Source organism: Lotus japonicus, chromosome 5 (assembly GCF_012489685.1).
Source record: "Lotus japonicus ecotype B-129 chromosome 5, LjGifu_v1.2".
Taxonomy (NCBI): domain Eukaryota; kingdom Viridiplantae; phylum Streptophyta; class Magnoliopsida; order Fabales; family Fabaceae; genus Lotus; species Lotus japonicus.
Window position 1 is genome coordinate 54052516 of NC_080045.1, and position 18723 is coordinate 54071238.

An 18723-nucleotide genomic window follows, 5' to 3' on the forward strand; every position below is an offset into this window, starting at 1 on the left:
GAATTAATCTTGTAGAACTTATGAGAAAACAGTACCCTAAGTCAAGTTTCACCTAATTCAGTTATGTTAATCACAATATAATTCCTATATGAGCTCTTAGAAACATTTCTACGGTGATATAGCTTTTACCTTCACTTTTTAATACCTTAATCAAGCAAATCATTCAATCTCAATTTGCTAAGCATAATACCTTAGTAACTAGTCAATAGAATTGAAGAATTATTGTTCTATATTCAGGCCAACACAATAAGTTCTCACTCTTATATCTAAGTGGTAGTAAACAAATCTATCTAATCATAGGTCCTTAATCCTTACAACTACCGTTGTGCAAGAAGAAAGTCAAACACTTACATGCACACAAGAGAGTATTGAAACAGAGAAACAATTCATAGAAATGAAACTATGTCCGTATAAAGACTAAGAAGTTCATAACATAACTTAATCTAGGATCCACAAGGTACAAGATAAATTAGCAAAGCATGACAAGAAAAGACATAATGCAAATTAAAAGAACAAAATCTAAAATAAGAGTACTAGGAAGCCTCCCACAAGCTCCAATAACCTAAACTTCTAAGTTTTGTTTAAGGAATTACAAGATACCTATAGAAATGACAAAATCTCTATTTATAAAGTTTTTAGCGACTATCCACGCATGTGCGTGGCCTTATCTACGCACATGCGTGGGCAAAACTTAAGTTTTCAGCTATCAGGTCAGTGTTGTCGCGCATGTGCGTGGCCTAGTGGCGCACATGTATGCGTGACCATCAGATTTGGAGGTCAGTGCTGCCACGCATGTGCGTGGCCTATGCGGCGCACATGCGTGACTTTCAGGTCTGGTGGTGCTTATTCAACAGTTCTGCCATGCATGTGCGTGTCATCCATTACGCACATACGTGGTTCATCTGATTCCCCTTCCAAATTGTAACTCTCTTTTCTCCTATCAATATGGATCTTTACTTGACCTTCAACCATCATCATTAGCAATCAAGATCATATCCAACCTGCAAAGAATCTCCATCAAAACAACAATGTAACTCATGAAAACATGCATTCAATCACAATCATTCAGCTTTCTTCCAATCAACTCATCAAATGAAACTCCCAACATGAAATCAAAATTCATGAGTTCTTTAGATTTCAGCCCTAAACTGACCAAATTAATTAATTCTAAATAAAACTAATAAAAAGATCAAATAAATCAACTAAAAACACCTAAACTAATATTACAGATGCATAGATGCACTAAAAGTGACTCAATCTTGAGTTAAAACTCAATAAATGACTCCAAACTTAAAAGGAAAAACAAGAAGGACTCGAAAAACATAGAATAAACCCTGAGTTATCATGTGTAGACATCTAGAGTGAGTGAGATAGGAAGAGGAGAAATGTAAGTGATATATGTGATATATGATGTGATGTGATAAAAGAATATAAGGATATAAAGAGAAAAATGGAGGTGTTAGTGGTTCATGAATCGAGACTGATCATTTCCAAATGTTTTGAAAACCAGACCGGTCATTGAACTGATAGAGTCGCTGATTCAAAGTTTAATGGTCAAACTATGGTTGAACCAATTATAGTTAAATAATATTTTTAATATATGTTTGGGAAGGATGCATTTGAGAAAATAACTTAATTAAACGGTTATGACCATAAGCGTTTATCACATACACATTTGTTTATAAGCTATTTTAAGAAATTTATTGAAATAAATTGAAAATATGTTACCTAAACCTTTTTAATAAGTTATTTTAAAAACCTTATAAAAATAAGCCCGAAACAACTTATAGGTAGTCCTAGATTATTTACATAAGTTTCTCAAACACTTGCATAAGCATTTATGACATAAGGTTAACTCAAATAAACTCTTCCAAACAGGATCAAATGTTAATAAGAAGTGTTTTCTTTTTTGCGCATAAGATAGTTGTGACTAAGATTTGGTTGATAACCATCTAAACTAAAACAAAGAATAATTAACTTTCGACAAAAAAAAAGAATAATTAACTCCTTCACTAAAAAACACACGGAAGGAGGAGTAACATCCACCAATTCCCAAAAATATGGTTCTACTTCTCCCTCATCTGAAGTGATTCATGCCTCTTTCGTAGTCAGCTTGAAGATCTGGTCATCTTTAAATGTCGGTCGGTCCTGCGCTGTAACAATTATTTTTATTATTAAGGAATGGTCTTTTATTCGATTTCCAATTTGTCAAACCTTAGAACCTGGGTAAATATTTTTGAAATATTATCTTCTCTCAATATAAGCTTGGCTTCTTGTTTCAAAATCCCTTTCGAGTGCAAAGCTTTCTTCCTAATGGCTAACCTGCTCCATTCGGCTACAATTAACTCCTTTTTATTCACGTTGGCTCACTCTTTTATCAGCACAAACACTTTCTAGCCGTTACAAGATGATCAATAATTTAGTGCCAACAATCATAAAATTGGTCGATCGACATTGGTTCCAAAAACTAGCATACATGATCTAACTAGAGGTCCCCAAATGTTAGCTCAAGTGGTAAGAGTTAGGAGATATAAGAGTTTGGGAGGGTAAAAGATGAGAGTCCATGGTTCGAACCCTGAAGAAGACTAATTTACGAACATTACTAACAACTAACAAAAAACATGATCTAACTAGAGACTTGGACCAGTCAAGTGATTGGTTTTTCGTCAGACTGTCCGGTCCGAACCGAGATTCATTACACTGATTATCTCACACACCATCTTAATTGATTTTGGAAAATTATCCAACCTCGGAATACCCAAAAATACTTTAGACAATTTAAGGCTGATTACCTAACTTTCAAAGATACTCACCCGAACATGCACTAACACCCTTTATGCATTTGCAATGCATGATGTGTTTGCTGTCGTGACGTTTATAGATATACAACAAAGCCCGACCTCACATAATTCCCTTATCATGTAATATCAGACAACTCTTTATATAGAGTGTACGTATTTGTATCAACCTTCCTTAGTGGTTCAATTATAACAAATTTAATCGCTCTTAAATTAAATGAATCTTTATTCTCCTAATCTAATAATAAATAAATGCCTAAAGGCCCATAACATATTTCACACTGGTATTTTTCCACTTTTTGTGGCTTAGAGATTTAGAAGGGACGCTTTTCACATATACATTGCATCAGCCTTATCAATGGTGACTGTGCAACCACTTTGTATTTCTCCCTCTAAGTTGCTTTCCCCTGTGATAGAGTCATACAGTGCTTTTTAATTTTTTGAGTTGAAAGTTTGAATGGGAAGAAGGCAGAATAAGCTTATTCCACATGGGTTGTCCCACCATGTTGTCCAATTTTTGTAAATTAAACAAGGCTTGCATATGGCTAGCTAGTACAGAGCACATACTTTCTGTAAAAAATAAATAGCCAATCACTGAAATAGACTTTTTGGTTGCACTTAATTAAGTCTATAATCATGTATGAAAATCTTTATATAATTAATTTTGAAATCAAAATAATTTTTTTGATAATCAAAATAGATTTTAAGAAAAAAGAAAGTTGATCCAAGCATGTATTAAATAATTGCTTTGCAATATGGCTCAAGAGTTTGCCCTGAGTTATATCATGTGTTCGAAGTTTCTCCCCATAGATGCTCTCCTTTCTTGGTCTATGATTATTCGGGAGTTTCTTTTTCGAGTTTCATCTATGTGTAGTTATGTCTTTCAGAATTAATCTCTCAAAAAAAAAAGTTAAATATCATATTATTTGTAATGGTATTTTTTGATGTAAAAAAAAAACATTATTTGTAATGGTTAATGAGAGCACTATATTAATCTTGATATAAACTTTAACAACATCCACCTCATTACCGCCTGATATCATCCGATTTAAAGCAAAACCATTTTCTTTTTGCCGCCGCCCCTTTACCCCCCATTTCCTCAACATATTAATCTTCAATTCATAATAAGTGGTCCAGAATAATTTCTCAATTAAAAAATGCTAATACGTCTCTTTGCAAAGTTAACTCTTTCAAATAAAATTTGCAAATAACTTAGTTGAAAACTGATAAATTAGTTTTTTCTTTTGAAAGGGATAAATTTGTTGAAAGTTAAAAAAATTAATTTATACCTAAAAGGTATTTAAATTAATTGATTGTAGTAAAAGTGTAACAGTTGAGCTCAAATTTATATTTCTTAAAAAATAATGAAATGTTTACTTTTTTAATAATAATAATTTATTAAATAATTAAAAGGGAATAGTATATCTGTATATGTAAGATTTTAGTTAGAAGAGTAGGACTGAAAATAAAGATAAAAATAATAAATAAGCTCAAACGCTACTTGAAATATTTTCAGAAAATGGTGAACAAAAACTTTGGTTTCTCAAAGTTATTCCTAAAATTGACAATCATGAGATTAATCACATCAAGACTCAAATATCATATTAAGTGAGTATGTCTCTCCAACAAATCTTTTTTCATACACACACCTCTTGAGGTTCGAACCCTGAACTATCAAAGTTAAATTGACTTATCAAACACATTTATTTTGATAAAACAATCTTATAAATTAGTTAAATTAAATAAACTTTACACTATTTTAAATACATTTCCAAACTCGCTCAATCAAAGCCCTTGGTTTGTGCAATAGGCTGTATGGAATCTAAAAGCAAATTCCCATAGTTATAGAATACCAACTCATACCATTTATTTGGATCCACTTTTGAATTTGATTCTTTCAAAATGAATTATTCTTTTATACTCCTAATATGAATTCCTTAGAATTTCCATATGAAAAAATTCCTTAGAATTATTCCTAATAACTTTTCCCATAATCACTTCTCCAATTGTATTCTTAAATATACACTCATAATCTCAATAAGAGCATGATTGTAAAGTATTTGCCATGCACATTTATGCAAGGGAATTGGGAAAGATAAAGATGCAATAAAAAGCACGTTGATTTGATTCCCATCCCAATCCTTAAAGTAACACCTAAATTCTAATCCAACATATTTTTTTTATCATTATAAGTAGGTCCCTTTCTTTTTTGACACCTTTGTTTTCCCTTCTCACTCATCACCTTTATCTTCAACATACCCCCGCCCATTTGGGCTTTTTATTCAAGCCTCATGCCATGTCTTTAGATCACTACTCCTATATGAATCACACTGATTTTTTTTGACAAAAACACAATCACTCTAATTCCAACAAGCTCATTCTATGTTCCAGTTACACTCTCTGATAATGGCCAAGGGAGCTTCTTTGTGCCTCTTGTACCTCTCTTTTCTCATCATCTCATGTTCTGGTAAGTTGCTGAAACTGATATTATAGTACTGATAACTTGTTTCAACTAACTTTTTTTCATCGCAATCAATTCTGAAACTTTGAAACTACTTATAGAAGCTTCTTCGCAGAATATTGATTTTGTCTTCTGAATCAATTGTAGAAGAATTTTTAAATATGCACTGAGTAATCATATTTGTGCCTGTGACTAATGATGATCAAAATGTTGTCTTTAATAGTTTCTGGACTACCCAAATTTGTGTTCTTGTAGCAGAATCAGTTGTGGCTGCTTAAACTCTATAGGATAATCAATTTGAACTAGTTCAGATTCTAATCCTCTTCTTTCTCTTTTTCAGGAGACACTTCAACTTCTACATCTTCTGGAACCATATCACTCCTTCACCAAAACGAGGTTTCCCCATCTCAAGTTAGTGAAAGGGTGTCCAAATATCTAGAAGCAAGAGAAAGAATGGCTGCATTGTATGCAGAAATGCACACAACAGAAGATTTTGCACTGAAAGAGCTCAAAAGGGAAGAGATATCAAGAAATTTCCTTAGAAGAAGAACCTTAGATGACACAAACAACCCAACAAACACAGTTTTCCCCACAAATCCAACTACACCAATCATCACACCCCCAGATAATACACCAACCATCATTGCAGTTCCTTCCACAAACCCTGTCACAATTTCCCCCACAAATCCAGCTGCAGTTCCTGCAACAGTTACTCCAACCACAAATTTACCTTCACCTCCCACAAATCCAACATTTTCACCAGTTCCAGTAACCAATCCAGCTACAACCCCCACAACAGTTCCAGTAGCACCACCAGTAACACCAACAACTCCCACAACAGTTCCAGGAGCACCACCAGTAACACCTTCTTTTCCACCTCCATCAGGAAGTGTTCCTGTCATAAACCCTCAACCTCCTCCTGCAAACACAAATAACCCTCCTTCCACTCAGGGGCAGAGTTGGTGTGTTGCAAAGACAGGAGCTCCACAAGCTTCCCTTCAAGCAGCCCTGGACTATGCTTGTGGAAAGGGTGCAGATTGTGCTGCTTTACAACAGGGTGGAAGTTGTTACAGTCCTGTTACTTTGCAAAACCATGCTTCTTATGCCTTCAACAGCTACTATCAGAAGAATCCAGCTCCAACAAGTTGTGATTTTGGAGGGGCTGCCACCTTAGTTAACACCAACCCAAGTAAGATCTTAACAGTTTAATAACCCTTTTGTTTTGCTTCCTTTAATTGATGACAATTTTTTAAAGGAATCTTCTGAATTTTGAACAGGTTCAGGATCTTGCATTTTCCCATCATCATCATCAGCATCAGCAACAACGCCAATGACACCATCTCTAACACCACCTACACAATCAACTCCTCTGAGTCCAACAATAGGTGCACCATCAACTCCTAAATCACCTACTCCACTATCAATTCCTACAGCTCCACCAACAACACCCTCAGGATCCAGCACTTTTGGGTAAGTGAGATAGAAACATTTTGTTTTCAATAATTTTAAGTGCATGTTCAGATACAATGGGAAACCACAATGAGACAAAAATCACGATGGACTATCTTAAAAGCCAAGGGAAGTTGCTTGTGATTTTGGTTTCACCGTAGTTTTTCATTGTGTGCCCAAACATGCAATGAGACAACAGTAAGCATACTGATCATGGTCCTGTATAATGCTACTTTTTGCAGCTATGGCACTCCACCTTCAGTGTTGAATTCAAGCAACCCAGCCTCAGGTACCATGCCAGATTTTGGGACTGATAGCCCTCCCATTGTGAATACCACATCAACCTCACATTCCATTGGTCTGAAACCTTTCACTGGCTGCATTGTTCTGATGTTATCATTTGTCGCTGCGAGACTCAGTATGTGCCAGTAGAGTTCACAAACAAGTTTATAGAAAGACAGTGGACTGGTCTTGCAACATTGCATGCAGTATTAAGGTGAAGAAAAGGTGCATGATGGTAGCAGCTTCATCAATGTGCTAAACTTTAATTTAGGTGAAGATGAAAACCTGTAGAATTAGCTGCAAGCTATGGTTTCTAGGTTGCACAACAGACTATGGTCAATATTGGTCATGTAAATATATTGAGAGCTTAGGTACTTTATATTTTGGTATAGGGCTTAGTAATTTCTTACATTTTGCAGTATGTAGTTCAGGTAAATTGGTCAGGGTTGTTTTCACAACCGGTTTGCATAAATGGGAGGATTGCTATTGATAAAAAAAACTTAATCCATTTCATATTAATGAAAATAGTCCATTATGATTGATGAGGCTCTATTTAAATTTAGATGGATAAAAATTGTGTAACGGTTCCTCCTAGATTGGTTTGAACATTTGGATAAAATGCTCCAACTGTCCAACATGAGGGAAAATGTTATTGTTTGTAAACCACAAGAAACAGTGATTGAACCAAAACATTAGAGATTCAGAGAACAAAACCAAACTACACACAGACTGAGGCCAGTGCCTCTGTATGCACAAGAAGACACCTACGTTCATTTTTTATACATTGGATGCCAATTCTAACGTTAGATCTCACTCAATTGCAAAAGACAACAATGAGAAAAGCAACGGCTATCAGCCAAGTGTACCAAATATCTTGACTTTTTAATGTCGGCATGTGATACTTTTGCTAAAGATCCAAAGCATAGTCAATCATACTCAAGCCACATCATGAAGAGGCTGTCGTTTCATGATTTTCTACAAAAATTAGTGTGAACAAGGCCCACCAGAGATCCTACCCAGCATCACTATGGTAACTCTATGGCCACCTTAAAGAGCCTTGACATCATTATCTTGTGGAACTACATGAATTAACGTCTAGTGACCAGCCTAAAAGTGTGTTTGGTTTAGCTTTAGCTACCCAATTCAGGTCCTAAAATCAATTACAACAACAATTAGTTATAAAGTGAGATTTTTTGGTAGATGTGCATTAGTTTTAAATTTGTCTTAAGGTTCTCTTAATAACAACAATTCAGAACAAAGAACAATGGGATAAACACCTTACAATATATAAGCGCAACTACTTCATGTGTGTAGTTAAAGATCAGTTAAGTTAAGTTAATGTGAACACTTTCATCTCAGTCCATAAGAAGAGTTTCACTCACTTTTTGCCTCGAAGCCAGTGATAACGTCTGTTAGCACTTAGGCCAACAAGTATTCAAACATAGCCTTCAATGTAATATAGAACACAGCAAAAAATGCCTTGTGGTCCTGATGGTGCTACATAGTGCACAAGCTAATGCTAGATTATATATCTAAGACTACTTTTCTAAAGCGCAAAATGGCTTCCACAACTTCTCTACCCTCCTATTATAAGATATAGGGTTCCTATATATACAAGGATCATTTTGGTTTTGGATATAGGAAGGATTTCACCGCTTTGAAAATGCCACCAAGACAAGCATGGACATGGAGACCACAATTTTGAATCCAGAAGTGTCCCAGAAATTCTGCTGTTGCTTTTCTTCAGCCGCAACTCCTCTTTGTTGCTTTGCTGCTAGTTGATCTCTCAGTTCTTTAATAGCTTTGTCGCGTCGCTCTCCCATCTGTTCACAAACCCATACAGAGGAACATGTATTAGACTAGAACATTAATAAACAAAGGACATAAACTTCACCAACCTATCTCACCCAAAACCAATCAAAGCAATTGATCAAATGATTCAAAGAAAAAAAAAATCAAGAAAACATCATTGAAGAACTCAACTCCCTATAAACAACAAGAATATTAAGTAGCTTTTCGATGAAAAATGAGCCCAAGAGCTAGATTTACCCTTTGGAGCTTTCGAGTCTGAGAACGAGTTTCCTGCAAACAGAATTCCAACTTCAACACCTTCTTCTTCAGCTCCTGATCAGCACGCCGCTGTTTTTCCAACTGCATTTTAAAACACATAAATGCCCTTAAATTCACTAGCCAAGGACCTTGAATAAAGACAACAAAGCACTGAATAAATGAATGAGTAATTACACAGGTAAACCAGGATGGCTATACCTGTGACTCTAATTCCTTAGTCTTGAGCTTCCAATGTGCTGACATGATCTTGATTTCATCCTTCATTCTTACAATTTCTTCATCCTTAACAACCAGAAGCTTATTCATCTTCTCAAAATTCCTAGGAGAAACCTCGTCTAATATTTTACGCAGCTCGCGATCCTTGTTATCCCCGGCTTTTGTAAGAGCCTCCATGATATCATGCTCAATTCTAAAAACTTCATCTTTTAAGTGCTTTTGTGAAGATTCCCTTGCCTGAAGATCCTTTTGTAGATTGTCTAGCTGCTCAGCTAGCCTAGTTACACGATCCTCATGCTCTCTTAGCGAACTATTTTTCTCATCTAATTCTTTCACGAGTTCCACACAGTGGAGCTGTGCTGATTTTGCTGATGCAGCACTTGCATCTGCAGTTGCTCTGGTTGATACAAGCTGTGTTTTAAGATCATCCAACTCCATCAGATACTGTATCAAAATTACAAATACAATATCAGTAAATGACACTCAAGACTAATTTCAGGCTCAATAAAGATGATATCAAATTTTAGACTTAAGAGTATGGAGCCTTCAATTGATCACAATCTAATGGATTTCAAAGAGGTAGACTTAACATTAAAACTTAGAAAATATTGAAAAACTAGATACATAGCCATTCACCGCGCATGTAATGCAAACTTCTATATTTAATAATTAACAAAGCACAAAAAACACATGAGATAATAAGAAAAAGAATAATTTGTAATTTCATGATAAATACAATTTTGAGGTAATTTCACCCAGAAGGAACCACAAGCCTTGTTGCAATTCTACAAGCAATTTGATTTAATTACCATTATTAAACCTCTAATATAACAAATATAAGCACTTCTGTAAATTTAAATACGCTTAGAAAACTTTTATTTATCACCCATAGTGCCTTCAAGATTGAAAGAAAATCTAAGGGGCTATGGTACAGCAACAAAGATTGCGCATGCAATGTTAAATTTACTTTTAATCCCAATGCCTTGTTCCTAGTTAGAGAACCATGGAGACCTGTACATAATCAAAATCTAATCCTCCGCTAATGCAGTGTTTGGATACCAGTTGTGTTAGCATGAAAGGACATGTTAACATGAAAGGACATTCTTCTCCGTCTGTGTTTGTATTTATGTTCAAGTTGACCAAAAACACATTTACTACAGTGACACAAAGACAGTGATTGGCCAAAAGCACATCTACTCCATTCACTTTTTCCCTCGAAGTGAGTGCTAATGTCCGTTAGCATTGACGCCAGCAGATACGAAACATACCAAAAGACCGTTGTTGCAAACTACACAAATCTTCACTTACTTCATTTATTTACACTTCCAACAATACAATCTGTTTAAAGGTTAAATGTATAAAAGGTTTTCCAAAAATGTATTACTTCATTAATATTTTTTTTGTGCTACTTCATATTTGGAGTACACCTCTGTTGCAATTATTACAGGAGATAAGATGCTCATCTAACACTATGATGCATCATAAACAACTTAATGTTTAAGAAAAAATAATTATGCCAAAAGCTCACTCAAGTCTCGGCATAAATATGTCACTCTTTCTCTTGACTGTACCCACATAATTTTCCTTCCATATTGTAGTATACTCGAATTCATTCATGCAAGGAATTGTGGTGCACAAGAAATAGCTAGATGCATTCATTTCTCTTAATAATATATCACCCAAGTGAAGGGAAAAAGTCACCCACCCACTAAATAAAACTATGTTCCTACTTCCCAGCTAGCATAAACAAATGTGCTTATAATATCATTGATTTAATTAACAAAAAGAAACCAATTTGGTATGCAGTGAATTCCTGATTCAAGGGAAATCTAGAATCTCTACAGCCATAAAATATAAAATTCCTGTTACCCACTTTAGATGCATCTCTTCTAACCCATGCCTTGCAACAAAGTGAACAAGTGACTTCAAATTTGAAGGAATTTACAAATTTGATTCTAACAAGGACAAGGATAAGTTCTCAACATATGTCAAATTACTTACAGCAAAAAAAACTAGGCTGCTCTAGCACTGGAAGAGTCACTTGAATTTATTGGTTATTACTTATTAATTAACTCCATATGTTTTTTTTGTACTTAAAAATCAATTAGCAGGGGATCAAAGACAAAAATGATACAAAATAACTTTTACTAAGATTTTTCAATTTAGAAAACAAAAGATTATGGTCTACTCCCTAAATTAATAAGCTAATAGTTTTTAGTACAGAAAAATGTGGCACAGACAAAACTGAAGAATAAACAATCCAAGTTAGAAAGGGACCACAATAGTAATAGATCAACTATTCAAAACACCTAGTCACTCTTTTGTTCCAAGTCCAACAGGGTCCGTTAAAATGAAAGAGGACAACTGAACTAGTATAAATATCCTAAAAGATGGGCATCAAGTGTGAAATATTTGTTTAATGAAGACAAGATAAAAGGCTAGTGAAAGATATAAACCACCATCGACACCATTTCAGCTAGAAAAGCAAGCAAACAAAAAACATAAATAGGGAATGGTGTTGTAATTTAAATCAGACTACTTCAGTCATTAAAAAAGTTTAATAGAAACCTTCTCAGCAGAAGAAGCTGAAGCCTGAAGCTGCTCGTTTCGTTCATCCAAATTCTTTTGCAATCTGCCAATTTCTAATTCCAAGCTCTTGGCATTTGTCTCTGCTTCCTGCAAAAAAATACCAATAAAAAATTTGTTGTACTAAAATAAACCAATGAATTTCCCTGACCCCATCACAAGGACACAAAAAGCAGAAATGATTGATATCAAAGTTGTAATTTTTGTAGCATGGCCAAAAAGAAATGGTTGTAAATTGCTACAAAAAAGACACAAAACAAAAGCAACCCTAAAAACACATGAAAAATCATGTATGTACCTGTCTTGTTAGGGTTTCTATAGCATAAGATTTTTCCTGTGCCGCTAGGCGGCCCCGGAGCTCCTTCAACTCTGCAGCTAAAGACACGACGTTACGCCGAAAATTCTGCTTTTTATCATCCAAATCCTTCAACAAAGGATCAACATCTCTAGCAGGTACAGATTTCAACGACAAAGAAGAAGACTTCTCAGAAATTGACATGGGAAATTTGAGATTCTTTTCAAGTATGCCCTCTCCTCTGGTAGTAATGAAGTTCAGATCCTATGGACCAGGGATCAGAAATTCAATTAAATTATACTTCATTCATGCATGTGAACATGGCAGTTGTGCATTCAATTTAATTAGAACTCTCAGAATTAAAAAATAAAGAAGCTTAGAAAGTACTACATGAAAATTGCTTTTTCATGAAAAGGGTACTAGATTGAAATTCAAATTGACTTTCTCTAATAGATAAGATCACTAGTTTTGCCTGAAAATTGAATCCAATAAAATGAAATTTCCCCTTTTTTATTTTATTTTTTCTGGTGCTTATGAAACCAAACATCAACCTCCATCATAATTGAAAGGAGAGAGAATGACAGAAGCAGCAATGACCCGCCATTGGTTCTGTCACTGTCGAATAGAAAAACAAACGTGATCGAATTTAATTTTAATGGGTTGTGTTCTGTGAACAAGTTTCAAAATTTGAACTAAAATTTCAAAGCTTAGCAGATTCTAAGACACCCCATCAAAGAATCATGAGATTAATCTGCAACTCTAGCTTGGAACTCAACTGAAACTGATCTAATAGAGTGAGGAAAATGGAATGGAAGTAGTAGCTTACATGCATACATACCTGCAGTTTCGATCTGGAATGAGAAGGAGAAGGTGAAAGCGAAGGAATTGAAATGAGACACGAATCAAGTAATGGGAATCAGGTGAAGCTCATGTAGCAACTACTATGCTTATTTTTTATTTTAAATTGTTTTTTTGTCTTACGTGAGTGATAGTTGGCTTGGTTTACGCGACATGTCTGTGTCTTACGCATATACGAAACCTCCGGAGAGATTAGGTTCGGATATATTTTTTTATTCGTAATGATTATTTTTTTTCCAAAATTATCAAAATCACAAACTCGGTATTCATGAGACTAATCTCCGACACTCTTATTCACATTAGAGAAAAAGTTTGATGCATCGACGGTGTAAAGTTTTTTTACACTGTCAACCAATCAGATTTCAAGGATGTGAGAAAATCTCTCTTTTCATTTAATTTCTTTAATTGACATGTCACATCCTTGAAATCTGATTAGTTGACGGTGTAAAAAAACTCTACCTCGTCGGTGCATCAAAATTAAACTCTTCACATTAAGCATGTAGACCTTTCCAACAAATTGATCTCCATACACACCGCTCTGGAAACTCTACATACCCGGTAAGGCTCAAGAGTGTTTATTTTTATTGGGTTAATTAACTTTTTATTCCCAAAATAATCTTCGTCGGTCATCATAAGACTAATTTTTCGACACTCTTGATCATGTTAAGTTGTGTGGACTTTTACTAACAAAATTTTCTTCATACACATTACATGTGAGTCGTACTATAAACTGAATGTTTAAGGAGTTCAGCTATTTATCAGTTGGGTTAGACGTTCTTAGTAATTGATTAATAATTTTAAAAGTCAATGAGAATGTTAAAAGATTATATAGGGAAGCTTTGCAAGGCTCAAAAGTATTTATTTTTATTGGGTCAAATAACTTAAATTATTTGGTTAAATGTTTTTTTAAACAACTCAAGGTTTGTTTGTGTGGGAAATCAAAATAAAGGTGTTACGTTGGGAGTTTCCGAACCTCGGGCTAGCCGACATGACAAATTCCGAAGCTACAGCTAGGATTGAATGTGTTGATTTGAGTGTTGACCCTAAAACATGAGCGCGGCAAATACAAATTTTGACATGAACAAATTGTTTTCTGACACGTGGGTATCATAAGGGAGCTTTTTTGGAGTGAATATTCGGATATGAAGCTATTGTCGTCTGCTAAAGTTACTACAGTACCTCCATTTGATTTTGAACTATCAAAGTTTTTTTTTTGAACTATGAAATTTGAATTTTAACATGACATTATTTTCTGGTATATTTAGAGAATAAATATTCGTAAATCAATTTGAACCAGCTTAAGTTTTAAGTTGACTATATTCAATTGACTTTATTTAATTTTGTAAAAACATTTTGACTAGCCCATATTAAACTAATCCAATTAAGGTAAAGATAAATCGTGAATAAAAGTTTAGACCTGAGTGCAAGATTAATTTCAGGAAACTAAGAGTGTAGTTGGTTACAAACTTACAATGAGAGTGAACTATGACATGAGTAATTTACTAATTTTCACTTGTTTAAAAGTTTAGATCCCAAGTTCACCGCTATGTAAAATTTATGTTCTGTGGAGATTAGTGTTAAAAGGAAAACAATAAGGATTAACTGCATTATTTTTCCTATTAGTTTTAATCATGGGTGATTTTGATCCTAACTTTTTTTTCAGCTAATCAAGTCACAACCCAAATATTAAGTTGTAACCAATGCAAATATTATAATCTTAGTCTGACAAGCTTGTTCCTCACAAAATCAATTTCAAATAATTTTCCAAAATAAACATCTTCAAAAAAATTTATTGAAAATTCGTCAAAATCTCCTCTATATTATCAACATTTTCAAAATACTTGACAAATGAGTTTTTGAGGTGGATGGTACGAAAACTCCTAATTATAGGTTACCAAAAGCTTTTTTCATGATATTTATACATTATTGATGATTTTGACCATCAGTGACTAATTTTTGAATTTTCTTAAACTCCGCCAAGGTTTTGGTAAACAATAATTTTCAAATTTTGAAATTACCAACGATTTTTTCAATCAAAAAATCCGTCGGTAATAAATTTCCAATATTTTTAAAGTTTGACAAGTTTTCAGTAGGCGGAAATTTTAAAATTTGAAATTATCAATCACCTTTTCTATTAATAAAATCGTCGGTGATAAAATTTTGAATTTTTAAAAGTCCGCCAAGTTATTGTAGGCAGCAATTTCAAAATTTGAAATTACAAATGGTTTTTTTCGTCGGTATTAAGTTTTCAATTTTTTAAAATTCCGCCAAGTTATTTGTAGGAGGCAATTTCAAAATTTGAAATTACTAATTGTCTTTTTTTCCTCTGGTAATTTGGCAGTAACTAATCCATAAAAAAATATTATTGCAATCGTCGCCACTACTACCACCACACCACGGCCTCCAACACCCTCCACTGCCATCGCCGCCACCACTACTATTGCCGCAACTACCACCCTTCATTGCCACCACCACTCACCATCACTATTACCGCCACAACCATTACTCTCCATTGTTGCCATCACCACCACCACCCACCACCATCATCTTCACCACACACTAACATCATTCTCATTTTATCAATATTTCACCAAACATATGGTTATATTAATATAAACGATATGATAAGTTATATTGTGTATGACCAAACATTGTATAGTAGAGTATTAAATTGTTATCATTTCTTATCCTATCAGATCTAATACTATCGGGTTTTATACTATCAGACTTCATACTATACTCTATGTCGATTGATTCCATAAATAGTTTCGAGGTATTAGAATTGGTTCTAGAAAACTAAGTTAGATCCAGTCGATTGGTGGGGCGGGTTGATAGGTCACCATAATAGCCTGTTTGTTGTTTTGAGGTGGATTAAGCCGTAAAAAAATTATTTGTCACAAGTTAATTCCCTATATGTGGTGAGTTGAGTCAGGGATAAAATTATGTCAGACCGCTGACATGGGTCTATGGTCTAGCCTACGTTAGGCTCAGTCCAAGCCAACCCAAATTACTAAATAGATAAGGCCAAGACTTTTTTAAAAGTCTATTTAGTTAAAAAAGTTAGGTTTAGGCCGCACAAAAAGCCTCACAAGCCTAACATGTCGGTCTATTTAAATAAATAAATATATATATTTTTTATCATAATATCTTAAAACTATATACTTGTGAACTATTTATATGTATAAATATGTGAGACTATATACTTGTGAACTATTTATATGTATAAATATGTGAGACTATATACTGATTTAACTATATAAACCTCTTTAGAAAATGACTACTGAACAATATAATCATATAAACCTCTGTAACTCATTAGTTTATAAGTTTGTTGACATGTTTACAAGTAAAATTTTCGGTCTACTTGAATGTATTACAATTAAATAGTCTTTTAAATAGGCTAACATGCTAGACCAAGCTTCCAAATAGATCAGACTCAGGCCTGAAAAAAGCCTATGACGGGCTACAAGCCATGCTCAGCCTATTTAAGCAAAACCTAGTGAAACTTAGCCTACTTCCAACCCTAGAGTTGACCCCAAAAAGCAACAGTTTGGCGGATTAGCCGACCCAAAATGACTTAAAAGGTAAGAAACATAATGAAAAGAAAAGGTAACAATACTTGAAAATATCAAATAATAAACGTAAACAAACTAGATGACAGCGTGAAGGAGCTTCTTCATCCAGGAAGAACTCACAAGAATGAAACTCTTAAAGAGCTCCAACTCAACACTCCAGATTCCAAGAAGAACTCATATAACTCGTTTTTATGGGTTACATGAGGTGAGTCAAAACGAATTGATGGATTAGAGAGTCCACCCCTCTCCATGCCGTGGATTAAGCGACTTAGTCCAATGGGTCAAACTCGACCCACTTTATAATCCCTATTTGGAACCATATAATGAGAAAAGATTGATGAACTTTATCGTGAGCACATGTGGATTTTCCCTATTTCAACCACATATATCATGCACTAAGACAATCATGTTCAAGTCGAATATAACCATTATGGACGTTATAACTCTCGCAATCAAGTATTTAACTAAAATGTATTCACGGAGACTCGATTGCAAGATATATGTTTAAAATATAACAACCTCGTGTCAGTTATATTATATTTGGTTGCATTGCAGGCATATAAGGAGATTTATGTGCTAATACTTAGGGTTTTTAGTGTCCGGATAGTGTTATGACTAGCTTGAGCGATTATGAGGCTGTTGTTAGGTTTGTAAGATGAAAAATTAACTCCATTATCATTAAAAATAATACATTCAAGGTTAGTATATATTCATTGAGAGTGTAAAATTTCTTTATAACATGTGATGAATGATGAGAAGGGGTGAGGTTCACACTTGCAATTGATAGTTAAATATGAGACTTTGTCATATTCCACTCACCAAAACCATTAGGGTTTATGTTTTTTTTTTGTCATCATACTCTCCATTTTCTTACAAGGTGCTTGGTATTTTTGGGTGTAAATTGAATTTCATTGACATATCAACACCATAGAAACTGAACTATTTTTTAGTGTGAATGAGAGAATGAAATTAATTCATTTACACCTTCGGAAAAATAGATAAGAAGAGAAAATAAGTAGAGAGAAATTGGAGTCAAAACCCTTTTCAAATTGAAGCTCAGGTGAAGTATTGGAGAACTGGATTTCCCACTCCAAGATTTAGATTTGCCACCCCACTTAAAGTGGGGAATTACTAAAATATCCCTCCGTGTTATTTTATGGGAGATAAAAATTCGAAATGTTTCGGTAGTTTAAGTTCCGAAACTAATCGATTTTATAATTCCCAATTCCAAACCATTCAATTTCATTTCAATTCCAAACCAGTTCCCCCCCATCGTCTCCCTCTTCGACATCCTCTCCCTCTTCGACTTTCCGACCTTGAAAGGAGGCGATTTCGGCGAATTCCATTCGACCTCTTCAACGTTCATCATCAGCGGGGAGGTTTCTCATCATCGAGCCTCATCATCTTCGTCAGAAATCAAGTGTAGAGGTGAGTTGAACCCTACCTTCATCAAATTTCGTAGATTAGGGTTCTTGCATTTTGGGGGTTTTGGTATTCAGCGTTCGTGGGGTGGGGTTAGAAGGATTCAAGCATAGGGGAATTGACTGAAAGAGATTGGAATTGAGCCATTCAAGCTGTTTTGATTTGTGAGACTCTTGATTTGTTGGTTGAGTCAAAAATTTCCACTGTTCCTTGTCTACTCTCTTTTGATTTGTTGGTTGAGTCAAAAATGTGAATGCTTTGGTAGGCCTTTGGTAGGATTATCAACTGATGGTGGTATATTTAACATTTTCATTGTTGAAATTATACCCTAAGCTTCAATTGCTTGAATATGGCATGATTTCTTACTTATTTGATAGTTTTTTTTTTGGGAAGGAAAACCAGATTGTATTTGTAGAAACATAGGATGGATAGAATGAGAGAAAAATAAACAGAACAACAGCACATAGTTATTTGGGTTAGGTATAGTTGGAGACGTATAGTTGAATTGAGGCTTGAGTTTTCTGGATGCAATTTCAAATTTGCAAGTTTGAAATCATGTCATGAGGCATTGTTGCGTAATGCTTAATTAAAGACTAGTTCAGGGTTAGAATCTTTAATGAGTCAATAATCATATAAACTAGCATAGGTGCATTTCTTGGTCCTACTAATTGTGTGGTGTAGCAATATGTAATGCATGAGGAAGAATTCATG

General features: G+C 34.5%; 2 protein-coding genes and 1 pseudogene across 3 annotated transcripts; 2 read left to right on the top strand and 1 right to left on the bottom strand.

Moving 5' to 3' along the window:
* Nucleotides 1-18723, top strand: part of LOC130719796 (WAT1-related protein At1g09380-like) — a 93682-nt pseudogene that overhangs the window by 43660 nt on the left and 31299 nt on the right.
* LOC130720066 (uncharacterized) lies at nucleotides 5048-7530 on the top strand. The gene is made up of 4 exons (XM_057570651.1): nucleotides 5048-5265; nucleotides 5600-6448; nucleotides 6537-6729; nucleotides 6951-7530. The coding sequence occupies exons 1-4, from the start codon at nucleotides 5181-5183 to the stop codon at nucleotides 7138-7140; spliced, it is 1317 nt and encodes a 438-aa protein (XP_057426634.1). The 5' UTR covers nucleotides 5048-5180; the 3' UTR covers nucleotides 7141-7530.
* Nucleotides 8339-13153, bottom strand: LOC130720068 (nuclear envelope-associated protein 2). Of its 2 annotated transcripts, none has more exons than XM_057570654.1 (6): nucleotides 12996-13153; nucleotides 12161-12421; nucleotides 11845-11952; nucleotides 9259-9720; nucleotides 9040-9141; nucleotides 8339-8813 (listed from the first exon to the last, which is right to left on the bottom strand). In XM_057570654.1, exons 2-6 carry the CDS (start codon nucleotides 12359-12361, stop codon nucleotides 8640-8642), a joined length of 1047 nt encoding a protein of 348 aa, XP_057426637.1. In that variant the 5' UTR covers nucleotides 12362-12421; nucleotides 12996-13153; the 3' UTR covers nucleotides 8339-8639. The 2 variants fall into 2 exon arrangements, with proteins under 2 accessions (XP_057426637.1, XP_057426636.1); XM_057570653.1 differs by having other exon boundaries at nucleotides 12984-13112.

Excerpts from the sequence above, each read along its gene's own strand:
- LOC130720066 (XM_057570651.1), top strand. The coding sequence starts at position 5,181 with ATGTTCCAGTTACACTCTCTGATAATGGCCAAGGGAGCTTCTTTGTGC. Across the intron at positions 5,266-5,599 it reads TCTCATCATCTCATGTTCTG|GAGACACTTCAACTTCTACA; the intron begins GTAAGTTGCTGA and ends TCTCTTTTTCAG. Across the intron at positions 6,730-6,950 it reads TCAGGATCCAGCACTTTTGG|CTATGGCACTCCACCTTCAG; the intron begins GTAAGTGAGATA and ends TACTTTTTGCAG.
- LOC130720068 (XM_057570653.1), bottom strand. Across the intron at positions 11,953-12,160 it reads TAGAAACCCTAACAAGACAG|GAAGCAGAGACAAATGCCAA; the intron begins GTACATACATGA and ends ATTTTTTTGCAG. Across the intron at positions 9,142-9,258 it reads CTAAGGAATTAGAGTCACAG|TTGGAAAAACAGCGGCGTGC; the intron begins GTATAGCCATCC and ends TTTAAAATGCAG.